The sequence below is a fragment of the Anarrhichthys ocellatus genome, unplaced genomic scaffold, assembly GCF_004355925.1.
Source record: "Anarrhichthys ocellatus isolate YVR2014 unplaced genomic scaffold, GSC_Weel_1.0 scaffold29, whole genome shotgun sequence".
In the NCBI taxonomy this organism is placed as follows: Eukaryota; Metazoa; Chordata; class Actinopteri; order Perciformes; family Anarhichadidae; genus Anarrhichthys; species Anarrhichthys ocellatus.
In genome coordinates, this window is record NW_022280059.1 from 2,145,646 (window position 1) to 2,158,386 (window position 12,741).

The 12,741-nt window shown below is 43.3% G+C and overlaps 1 protein-coding gene across 1 annotated transcript in view; it reads left to right on the forward strand.

The window, feature by feature from the left end:
- cdon (cell adhesion associated, oncogene regulated) overlaps window positions 1-12,741 on the forward strand; it is a 56,009-nt gene that overhangs the window by 38,635 nt on the left and 4,633 nt on the right. Inside the window, exons 8-18 of the mRNA XM_031863570.1 lie at window positions 1,785-2,059; window positions 2,565-2,739; window positions 4,470-4,586; window positions 5,192-5,395; window positions 5,999-6,180; window positions 6,916-7,021; window positions 9,120-9,242; window positions 9,507-9,698; window positions 10,363-10,670; window positions 10,825-10,904; window positions 11,879-12,126. Of these exons, the coding sequence (XP_031719430.1) occupies window positions 1,785-2,059; window positions 2,565-2,739; window positions 4,470-4,586; window positions 5,192-5,395; window positions 5,999-6,180; window positions 6,916-7,021; window positions 9,120-9,242; window positions 9,507-9,698; window positions 10,363-10,670; window positions 10,825-10,904; window positions 11,879-12,126 (2,010 nt within the window). The remainder of the gene's footprint in view (window positions 1-1,784; window positions 2,060-2,564; window positions 2,740-4,469; window positions 4,587-5,191; window positions 5,396-5,998; window positions 6,181-6,915; window positions 7,022-9,119; window positions 9,243-9,506; window positions 9,699-10,362; window positions 10,671-10,824; window positions 10,905-11,878; window positions 12,127-12,741) is intronic.

A 12,741-nucleotide genomic window follows, 5' to 3' on the forward strand; every position in this document is an offset into this window, starting at 1 on the left:
ACCCCCCGCTTTCATCCGTTAAGTGGGATGCACCACAGGGGAGATGTGGCGTCCTTGTTCTTTCATGCGATTGGCTGTTTCCTCCCTGCTCCCACATGTCAAAGCCAGCAGCCCATCTACAGCCTCAAAAAGGCCTGAAATGACTATTTGATCACTTGATTGATAGAAAATGTATTAAGCACAATTTTGATCATCCATTAATATGTTTTGAATGACCACATTTTTTATTTTTTTACACATCGTTATACATATTGTTTCTCATTGAATATTTTGGGGTTTTGGACTGCTGGTCTGGCGAAATATGCAATTTTGAAGACTTTTAAAAAAACAAAACAATTTTGTGACATTTTCTAACCCAAATTATCAACCATAAATTGTCAATGAAAATAATCATTAGTTGCAGCCCTAATCACACCTACCACCTCCTCACCACATCATGAGGTCCAGGCAGTCAGTTAGAAATATACAAAAAGTACATTCACTCTTCCTCCATCCAGCCGAGCTCTGTCCAAACTGAGGCTCTCGTCTCTGCTGGTAATCCTCCGTGATTTACTATCACATTTTCTCCAGGTGTTCATCTCTAATGGACCGACGTTTATCCGGGAAGGACCTGGCAGTGTATCTCTCTCCAGGTGCAGCAGCACTCACTCAAGATATCACTCCCTTCCATGAGAATGGTGAGGACGCCGTGGCCTTAATTGCCTCCTCCTGTATCAGTGTTTTGGAGGAGGAGCCCCGGCTGTGGCTAAGCTATGAGTCAGAGTTGTGGCAAGGGCAGAGGGAGGGAACGAGCAGGAGAGTGCATTGGACTGGCTGTAGTGCTGGGGTCTGATTCTCTCCGGTATTTTAATGGTTGGCGTGTGGAATGTGTGGCAGCTGGCCACAGTCCCAGGATCAGGTCTACTGTTACCTCCGGGCCTGTTTGTTTTACAAAGAGAACTGTGCCTCACACAAAACAGCCCAAAACTGGACCCTACATTGTGCCCTTGTGGCAAACCTCGCTGCTTTAACCTCCTTTCTCACTTGCTAAGGCAACTATGGTGCTCTTTGACCTCAGTGGTGTGGCTCAGAGTGTTCTTGTTGGTTGTGGTCAGTGTCCTGCAAATGCCTGTGAAAAATTCCACCTGGGCTCTGCCAAACCGGTGTCAGCCATAATAAGGCTCCCAGCTTGCATGATTCGCCCAGGTGGACCACTCTGGCGAAGATTTAATGAAGAAAACAAACAACGCATGATTATGTAGTGCTGCAGAGATTCCAGGTGTTTCTTGTTATTTTATGTAGATTAAACGACTTGTTCCAAACGCAAAACTTTCCTGCACTGGTTGTCCTCTGTGGACATGTAGGGCCACCTGCGTTAGTCACTGACTGAGTAACCTTGTTGCCGTGCTTCAGTTTTCATTACATGCTGCTTTCTCACCATGAAGGTGAATATATTATAGCACAATATATTTCATTTTAGAGCTGAAAAATTGATAAGAAATCAGAATCAGATTTGTTGCCAAATAGGTTTTCTCATACAAGGAATCTGCCTTGTTCTAGTGCATAACAATAAACCTAGTAATAAAAGATAAAAGCAAGTACTGGAACAGTCAAGAAACATAAATAATAAGTGACAAAACAAGTCTTACAACCTGGTGAAACCTTTTTTTTGCACTCCATTTCCATTCAAGGAGGACTAAACAAGGACCTATGTCACAGTTTTTATTCCAGCTTTGTTAAAAGTTTTGTGTATCAGACCAAACTCCTGTTATATTTTAATAATCCTTGATTTCTCTCCCTGACAGATCCACAGCTGGGCTCCACTGCTGGTGTGCCGCTGGAGGCTTCACCGTCGCTCCACCCCATGCAGAGCGACGAGGGCCAGGAGCGCTTCCTTACCGAAGAAGAAGGCGACACGATTAACCTGCCGGCTGACAGGAATAGCGGCCGTCCTACTCCAGAGGCGCCGATCATCATCAGTCCGCCTCAGACTCACAAGCCCGACATGTACGACCTGGAGTGGAGGGCAGGGCGGGATCGAGGGAGTAAAATCAACGCCTATTTTGTCAAATACCGTAAGGTGAGCGGAAAAAGACACGCTGCCATGTTTCACTTCTTTCTTGCTATTGTCTTAAAAACTGATTTTACTTTTACCACAAACATTCAACCTTTTTCTGAAGTGGTTTGCCTAAACCAACTGAGAATGGTCGAATGTAATGTATATTAAATAAAGAGGGTAGGGCCAAGACCTCAACTGACTGAAAGGTTGCTTATTTCCTGTTTAAAATCTTGTTTTCTTCAGTGAAAAGCTCACTGCTGACTATAAAACTGCAGCGATACAAGTTAAGACTTTGTTGGCAGCAGGAATCAGTTCTGCTGAAGTAGGAAATTGTGACATAATTCTCCCAGGGATTGCTTCTGAAGCCGTTCCCTGTCGTTATTTAGGCTCGGAAAGAGAAGACTGTAGACCTGCAGATGATTTTGTTTTTCCCTCTGTGATTTTTAGTCGTGTGTGTGTGTGTGTGTGTGTGTGTGTGTGTGTGTGTGTGTGTGTGGCCTTCTGTCCGTATCTGTGTGTGCGTCAGGTCGATGAAATGGGAACAGTGGTGGGGAGTTGGCATACAGTTCGTGTCCCTGGCAGTGAGAAGACCCTGCGGCTGTCAGAGCTAGAGGCCTCCAGTCTCTACGAGGTGCTGATGGTTGCTCGAAGTTCATCAGGCGAGGGCCAGCCAGCCATGCTCACCTTCCGCACCGGCAAGGGTCAGTCTAACCACGGGCTCTCAACAAAAAAATAAATACTCAAACACTGTTTGAAACAACTGTTAATAGCAATGTAACTTCAATGCCAGTGTGTGTTAGGCTGTTAAGTGTTTCTTGTGGTATTCATGGGAATAACTGACCACTGGACTCGACTTCACCACTTTTACAACACAGCTACGATAGAAAGAGGAAAACTTTCAGCTGCCTAAAACATCAACAGTAAATGTCAGGTTTTGGTGTCATCTCTTCTGAGTTTAAGAGCATCTGGTTGTGTCTGACCTCCAGATTTTGTACAGATATTAAACAGACATTCAGGATGAAATTTAATAGAGGTGAAGCAGAAACATGCATTTCAGTCTTGAGCGATAGCAGTCTCATCAGAATAAAAAAACAATATGCAGAGCACACTGCCTATTCGAGTTAGGGGTGTAAGGGAATATAGTATAGCTTTTGGGGTGATATTTGTGTTTCTACCTTCAGAGAAAACCATACAATCTCTGAAGAGAAAGCACAATAAAGTATTTTCAGCAAAGCTAACTTTTGGCTCGAGCACCTGGCAAAATGAAAATGGTTTAGAGTTTCTGTGGACTGAGGAATGTTAATAACTGAAGTAGAAGCAGATGAGACAGGTTGAGGATAAGTGAATACACCAAAATATAAGATGATGACACTTTGTTACTAAATGACTGCTGGATGATTTAAAATGTATTATACACAACCATATACAGTATCTGAGGGTGGATTATTCCTTTAAATTACTACCTTCACCACCTTGTCCAATCGTAATCCTCAGTACAATCATAATGATCAGTATCATAATCATAATGAATGACTTCAAGAAAGTTTGTTGTGTTTTTGAGACAAATAGAAACAAGAACAACCGCAAATGTTCCAAAAATAATAATGCTGTACCACAGCAGGGTTGACAAAATGTCCCCTGGTCAGAAATATGTAAACTACTGCCAGAAACCACAGATATGATTGCATCCTAAGGCTGGTTCCTTTACAAAATGGTCTTGGACCAAGAAAATACCAACCAGTCCAAAACCAGACTCTTGTGTCCAGATCCAGAACGCACCAGAACAACGCCACCTCGCTAAGAAACATCCGACGTATCCTCAATGAGGTCATTTCTTTTGGTCTAAATGGCATTTATTCATTCAACTGTATTTTCTGTGCAATAATGAATCTAAATATGATGTTTTTATATGTTTGCCTACAGTCAAATCAAAAATCAAAAAATTCCAAATCAGCCTTTAAATGCCACCAAATGTATGAAACTAAAAACCTCAAATACACATGTATAAATATGAAAACCTTAAATATATAAAAATTAAACCTCAAATATCCAAAAGCAATAATGAGGACATGATCTTGGTATTGTCAGTGATCGCTACGGCCATGTTTAGAAATGTATAAACTACAAAATTATTGTTCTTTACTTTAAAATTAATTAATTGCAATTAGCACAATGCTTCTGTTCCTGAAAGGTATTGAACTGAATACGCATTCACATCGCACACTTGTCCGAGCCACAACACAGCTAAGCATAACTGCAGTGTTGTCAAGTGGAAACCTGAAACCCACCCTGATTTAAAAAAAAAAAAAAAAAAAAACAGCTCCGGAAACCAGGAGGAAAGTTCAGCTCCACGTGCTTTTGGTGGAACTGATAGCCCTGAAAACTTGTTGGGCCTTGTTTTTCTTACCTGCTTTTCTTCCTCCTCTCTCAGAGAAGACCACCACCTCCAACAAGAATCCGTCCAAGCCTCCCATCATCTCGATGCCCCCTAAAGCTCCAGAGGACAAAACCACCAACACACACTTTGGTGTCGTCATACACGACAGAGGTAGGTCTGCGAAGTCCTGTTTAGACAATGATCGTGGGATGTTTCTGAGGAAGTTACGGGCCTTTCTGACGTGTAGGTTATTGTGGAGTTCATGACCGGACCGTGTTGAAGAGACCTCAGGGTTTAATGTTCAGATGTGGTCTGCTTTGTTTCTTTGTGCCTTGGAGTACAAACAGTGACACGATAGTTGACACCCTGTAATGACTCTTTGAATGAAAGATGCTGTAAGCAGAAAGCTGTGAGATTGCACACGGCTTTTTGGTCAGATCTGTGTTCATGTGCATGTTTACTGGCATTACAAGCAATACCTCAGATTGGTCTTTTCACTAACCCTCCTCTCTCTCTCTCTCTTTCTCTTTCTCTCTCTCTCTCTTACTCTTTCCTGCCCTCTCTAACTTTGTGGCTAAGAGCCCAGGCAGTAAGTACACATTCCTCCACGTCATGCCGTCTTTTTTTTTTTTTTTTCTTTCTCTGTGAACTTGTTCCATCCTCACATGAGTTGGGATGCAGTCATGACGCCTGCCAGTTCTCTCTGTGTGTTTTTCATTGGATTCACAGAAGTTTGCACGACTCAAAGGGTTATTCCTTATTTGTTTCTCTCCCAGTACCCGAGGCCCCCGACCGCCCCACCATCTCCATGGCCACTGAAAGTTCGGTGTATGTCACCTGGATCCCGAGAGCCAATGGCGGGTCTCCGGTCACAGCTTTCCGTGTGGAGTACAGACGCGGCCGCAGCGCAGAGTGGGTTGTGGCTGCGGATAACATCTCACCTCTCAAGCTGTCTGTAGAAGTTCGCAATCTGGAGCCTGGTGAGCTTTCACATGGTTCCAAAAGTTTCTCTACAGTCCACTGAAGCATGACATGATTCCTCTGCCCAGATAAAGGTTTCTTGATCTAAAATCATCATGTGCTGCTATATGCAAGGCTCAGCACTTTACTTTCAAAAATGGTTGCCAAGCTGTCAAGCTTTTATTTGCCAAAATTATTTAAAAAAAGTTTTAGTCATTTATATTTTAAGTAGTTAAGATACTATGCAGTTATACGTTGTCTGGTCCGAACTGCACTATATAGGCCCAACTATTAAGCATGCAATCATTGTTTTTGATAATATAATAAACGATAATATTGTTTTTGCAGCCTGGCTATGACTGTGTTAAAAGTACAGAACATATGAAATAAAGCTATAATGTAATACAATAGACGGGGTGTTTAATAAAAATACCTTTCTACCATGAGAAAAGATTCAGCGCCTCTAAACTTAAGTGATGAGGCTAAAATTAATCAACAAAGACAGCAGAATTGTGTCTCAACATGGCTGGATATAATTTATTGATCGATGCCACAGGATGAAAAGTCATCGCTCAGCACCACTGCACTGTGACATTGCCCCTATCATTGTTTTTCTCTCTCAGGTTCCTCCTACAAGTTTCGCGTCGTAGCCATGAACATGTACGGCGAGAGTCCTCACAGCATTCCCTCGAAGCCGTACCAGGTGCCACAAGCGAGCCCGCGTATCGCAGACCGTCCTGTGGTCGGACCTCACATCTCATCCACAGACGCCATCAGTGACACACAGATCATGCTGCGCTGGACTGTGAGTACACCACTGACATACAACATCCATAGGACTGGTGCAAGAAGTTGTAGTTCTGGGTCATAATTCCTATCAGTGATATGTACATTAAATCTTACTCGCCAAGTTCATTTCTGATATCCGGGGGGGGAAAATGCTAAAAAGGAGTGAGACGGGACAAGAAACACGAGCAGAACAGATTTGATACAAACTTGTTTGGAGGAGATAAAGCAGTCAAACTTGTCATGGTTCAACTTGGAATAACCATACTTGTAGTAGTTTTGGATGCAGTAAAGTGGTTGTTGGTAAAGAGCAGATTTGTATAAGCTGTTGTTTTATTTAAAACCTTATTAATGTCCTTTAGTGTCTTTTCCAGCTGGCTCACCTGTGTTTGAGCTGCTGGTGGTTCTCAATCAGACCTTTAATCGAGCGGCTGTGCTGATTAGAGCTCTGCTCTAACAGAGATTAAGAGGCCCCGTCCGTCTACGCTGTGATTCCGCTCTCTAAAAATCTGTTTCTCCTCCTCACCGCAGTTCGGGCTGCAGATATTTCCCCACATTTACTTAAACTCAGACAGTCTCATTATTTCCTGAACTTTAGGCAGAAAGTGCAATCACAATCTTGCTTGCAGTCCTGTACATCTGCTGATAACAAGCCCCGCCATTAGTTGCCGGAAAATTTCCTCTCTTTGTATAATAATTGCTCACCAGATTGCTGTAGTCTAACGTAATCTTTTTTTTTTCCATCCCCATCCAGTATAGCCCCTCGAGTAACAACAACACTCCAATCCAAGGCTTCTACATTTACTACCGGCCCACGGACAGTGACAATGACAGCGACTACAAAAGAGATATGGTGGAAGGTGAGTGGAAATGCGCATTTTAATGTTTGCGTGTCTGCTTTTCGACTGCAGATTTGAGTGTGTAGCTGGTGTAGATTGTTTGTCGACAGCCCTGTCCTGTCCCGGATGTTGAGCTCACACTCTGCAGATAAACTGGGAGTTGGGAGGGTAATGGATACTCACTGTCAAGAGCGGGGTGTAGTGAAGAGGGGCATTTCTGCTGTTTGATTCATAGAGGGTGCTATCCCTGGGCAGCAGGGCTTTCTAAAATCTGTTTTTAATAAATGGTTGCCAGAGCTGAAATATGAGCCCGGCCACAGAAGAGGGCCTCAGGTTGCTGGGTGGAGTGCTAACAGTGGAGCCTGGTACAGAAAAGGAAGGAGGGACATCCTTTCACTCCGCCCACTTCCTATCCTTTTACTTTGCTATAGTCATCTATGGTGTTTTTGTTCTTCGTAAAAACTGAATCTTGGTGGATGACGATCGCAGTAAAACTTTACTTCACACTGCGATGGTTAACGTTAAACTGTGTAATCAGCGGTTCACATGCGTGCTGAACCGCGAGGGGATATCCGTACGGATCACGGATCAACAGTGGTCCGTTACACCACTACCGTTTACCACAGGACTTCAGTGTATTTTCATGTGTAGTTATGACCGCTTCCACATTATATCAAATTATTTAGATGTGTACATCTAATGACATCTACAAACTTTTCAACAAGCCACACTGTCAAAGCCACTTTGTAAGATTTAACATTTAGATTGTAGATTTTACTGTCTCCAAGGGGAAACTCGTCTCCACAGCACTGTACATGTCAGACAGCAATACATAGAACAGCACAATAACGACGGCACACGACAGACAACAGTACACACTCGGGTCCATTCAGCGGGGCCTGCTGTTTAGGGCAGCTATAGCTGCTGGGATCAGGCTTCTCTTAAAGTGAGCCCTTCTGCACCTCCGTGCTCCTTACCTGCACCTATCATTTAACTTTGTTAACACCTCCAGCATCAAAAAAAAGACACTGTGGTAGACACAAAGCATACACCGCACCATTTCTTTTCATCAGGGTTGTTTTTTGTTTTTTTCATGTCCAGATGTGTTTTTACCTGCAAATCACTAATTCTGTGTTAATTTTTTTAGTAGTATCAGTAGTATCATCTTTTGATATGATACTTTCAGTACTTGCATACTTTGAGGAATAAAAACATATTTACCTACATAACTACCTTTTTTGTTCAAGAACTTTGCCAAAACTAATAATCTGACAAACCACTCAATGCCAACTTGTATCTGACCCGTACCCAGCAGTTTAATTCTCAGTACTTCTGTCACATTTCACTCGGCCCTCAAAAGGTGCAGAGGTTCAGTACCTTGCTTTAAATGCCTGCAGTAGTCACTTTCCTATCAGATAATCTTTCTTGTGTCCTGTTTAAAAATGATTACGTAAAATCTGTTACTGAGCAGAAACTGGTGTTTATTTGTGTATTAAACGTCTGTATTGAGTCTGATTTACAGCACAAAGTGGATTTAGCTTCCGCAGCAGCTTACTTTTTATATTGTTCCCAACTTGCGACAGTTAAAATCTACCTTGGGGCGGAGTAAGCTGAGGTGCAGTGATTTATTATACTTCATATTAAACCAAACACAGCAAAAACAGCACCTTATTTCTGCCTCATTTGTTTGAAATGTAGCATTTCCATGTTTGTGATTGGCGTCTCATCTGTGATTCCAAAGCATGCATGTAATAGTCTGATTGTGTGTGTGTGTGTGTGTGTGTGTGTGTGTGTGTGTGTGTGTGTGTGTGTGTGGGGGGGGGAGTGGGGAGTGGGAATACTGGAGCCAAGCCAGGACAAACATGACGCTGCCATATATGGAGCTCATCTAGAGTAAAGCAACTGTCTGGGCCCTGGTGGGACTGACAGGGGCTGAAGCAAAGAGAGAGAAGGGTGTGAATGACAGAGCGAGCATGAAAGAACATGACCTGAGGTGTGAGACATGAAGAGAAGGAGGGATTTGGAGCAATGCGAGTCACTGCTGGCTCATGGAGGAAGTGATTTCTCACCTTTGTCCAACTCATTTTTTTTTTCATCTCCCTCTCTTCTGCCTTCTCAGGTGTAAAACACTGGCACATGATTGGACATCTCCAGCCAGAGACCTCCTACGATATCAAGATGCAGTGCTTTAATGATGGGGGAGAGAGCGAATACAGCAACGTCATGATCTGTGAGACCAAAGGTAAGTAAACACAAGCTGTACTGCACAAATAAGGGCTCGTGCGTCAACCAAACCTCCACTTAATCAGAAGTCCAGGCATGTTCCTGTGAAGGCTGTAACTTTAATGACGGGTACAAGGGGCATAATTACACAACATAAATGTACTGAGTTTTACGAGAGCAACAACAATGGTTTGCATTCTATAGTTAGGTCCTGTTATTTTGCTCGGTTGCCATCGGGTAAAAAAAGCTGTTCCTCATGACCCATCCTCCCTCTCTGCTGCAGCACGTCGGTCCCCGGGGTCGCCCAGCCAGCACCCCATCACCCCACCTTACCCTCACCCGCAGGAGCCTCCCAGCCCACCTGGAGGTCTCCTGTACCTGATTGTGGGCTGCGTTTTGGGAGTGATGGTGCTCATCCTGCTGGCTTTCATTGCCATGTGTCTGTGGAGGAATCGTCAGCAGAACAACATGCTCAGTGAGTACAGACAAAGTTTGCATAAAAGAAGTATGGTTCTTGCTCACAGTGTGGGATTTTGGATGTGTTCCAAAATCATCCATCATATAGTGTGTTTTGTTCACTCAAAGTTTTACTGTAGCTAAAATGACTTTTGCTGCACTAGTGCCCATACAAAGGGTTAACTCCATGTCTCATATTTAAAGATGGTTGGCTCCAGGACAGCGTGTGCAGCATATTCCAAGTGTTCATAGTACATATATGGATCCCAGATTGCTTGCAAAAGTGTTTGCCGTTGTTGGATGGATTCTTTAACAGACCGCTTGGGTCTGTAAACAGTTTGAGTTTTGTAGCTTATAGATTTTGGAGAAAAGCCCAGATTGAATCACAGGTGCTCACTTTCTGTGTGAGAACGCAGTGAACTACCGGAACATTTATTTACCATCCAAAATATTTAAAAAGTGTGTGCAACAAAACAAGAAAAGTAAACAACTCTTTCATAGGACCACTGTCAGCAATATTTGCCTCTTAATTCCGTGTTTCTGTATGTAACAATTATTAACAGATTATTATATAATTATCTTGTTGTGATTAATTATTTTTGTCATACTGGTCTCTGCCCCTATCCTAACTGTTCTGCCTCTCCATCACCTCCTCTCTCTCTGTCTCTCTCTCTCTTCTGTAGAGTATGACCCTCCCGACTACCTGTACCAGCGAGCAGAGATGAATGGCCATGTCCTCGAGTACACCACTCTTCCTGGCTCCAGCCGTATCAATGGGGGCGTCCACGGTGGCTATGGGCACAGTGGTCCCATGTTACCCCAAGGGTGCCATCACCTCCACCACAAACTCCCCAACGGCTTGGCGTTGCTCAACGGCTCCGGCAGTCTGTTCTCACCCGGCCATCCACACGGCCACCCACACAGCCACGATGGCACCCTGCCCCACAGCACCCACGACTGCGAGCACTCGCACCCCCACCACCACCATAATGTGAGTGCTGCACCACAAAGTACTCCAGACCGAGAGACCCTAGAGCCTTATTCATATCCATGACATTCAAGTTTTAAATGACCAGGTATTTTACAGCAGCAGCTGCAGATGCAGTTTGGTTTGGCTAAATGTGGTGTTTGTGCTCTCTCGTCAGGGTGGAGGCATGTACACAGCTCTTCCCCAAACAGAGTCGTCTGATTGTATGAGCTGTCAGAACCTCTGCAACAACAATAGGTAAGAGAATTTAATTTAGGAGTGTGTGATATGTTTTGCTCTGTGTGGATATCTGGGACAATATATTTCCGGGTTTTATTTTTTCAAGAAATCTGGGAATTTATTGGTGTTTATTAATCAGAAAATAAATCAACAATACAAAAACCCAGAATGGGATCTGTGGAAAATTTGCAAGACAGCCCAAGGACACTCTGTAGTTAAATCATTTATAATTTTTTACTTATATAATCCACAGCTCGATTATTTAAAATGATTTAATTAAAACTTTCATAGCTGTCACAAGAGCACCTTGAAAAACTGAAATTGAAGAAGATGAGCCTTATGGATATCGCAAGCAAACGCTCAACACTCATATTTCATAAAATGCCGCTAAGTAAAAGAGCGCTAACACACACACACACCCACACACATTTCCCCTCCTGCTTGTCCTGTTTATGTACTTAAGGGTCCCCACCATCACAGTTTACCCTGTGTGCACCCAGCCAGCAGACCTAATGAGCCCTGTGTTTATTTACCTCCGGCTGCTGGGAAAAGAGGGGGTGTGGTCACAATCCAATCGTGTGCCGATAGAGGGAAGCTGAGTTCAGCGAAACATGGTGAAGCTGGCTGCGTGCAACTCTCTGGGTTTGCGAACTTCACCGGAGGGCAAAACCACAATGTGTCCCAGTTATTTAGAGGCAGTGAGACTGGTTGCCTCTGGTTGGACTGTTGAAAACACTTTTTTTTGCAGCTGTGTGACAGTGCTCCCGTTGTGTTAAGAGCTGTCATTGTTTTGTACACTGTTTGGGGTATTAAGGCAAGGAGTTTCTGTGTCTGGCGGAAAATCTACAGATATCTGCAGAGAGGAAGAACCAGAGCGGTGTGTGAAGCAAAATAAGCTGAGAGTTGTCCGTGGGTGAGCACTCAGCAATGCACGGGCACCGTTATAAACACATGTCCCACTTTTCTTTCCATCTCTCTCTGTCTCTGAGCAGATGTTACAACAAGACCAATGGCACTCTGCCTGTAATGCATCGCGTGGCGCCATGCCAGCAGGACGGTCTGGAGATGGTGCCTCTGGGCCAGGTGTCGTCGCAGTGCTACGGCCCCGACAGCCACATGCACACTGGTGACCAGGGAGCGGACGCAGGGTGCCAGCAAGACGAGCACAGGGAGTCCTCGCCCTCACAGCATTCCTGCTGTCTGGTCGGGAACAATGAAAACTGTATAGCAGACAATACTGGTGAGCCACATTTTTATACCAAATGCTCACAAAATCTTTCCTAGTATTTAGTCTTTTTTCCTCCGACACTTTTGTCTTTTTCTTCCTATTGTCTTTTGGTGTTTTTTCACTACAGACACAGAGAACTACAACTTCTCACTTCCTGTTTATTTCTGTAATTGCAGGTACTTTTTGGATAATCTTTGAATCAAAACACAAATTAGTTATATTCGGCTATAAAATATGACCAACTTGGCACAAATAGCCTTTTTTTATTGTCAGCAGTAAAAGTTTTTAGTATAATAAAGGAATATGATCACAGAAGAAAAAGGTTATAGTAACACTTCAATAATGCTTTTAAAAAATAAATAATGCCAAACATTTTCATTGCAAGAACACCTTTTAGTGTTTGGATGGTAGCAGTGTCTTAATGGTGGCCTGTGGCCAGTGGAGTATTTCATGATAAACATAAATGAAGACAATTTTGATCAAAGTGACTAATCGCTTTTACATTAACCTGTAGGGATTTGCTTTTTATCAACCCCATGGCTTATTGTAACTTTAAGCTAAGACAGTTAAAGGAAATGCAGAGGACAAAGGTCACATATGACGATTCTAATACATTTACGTTTTATG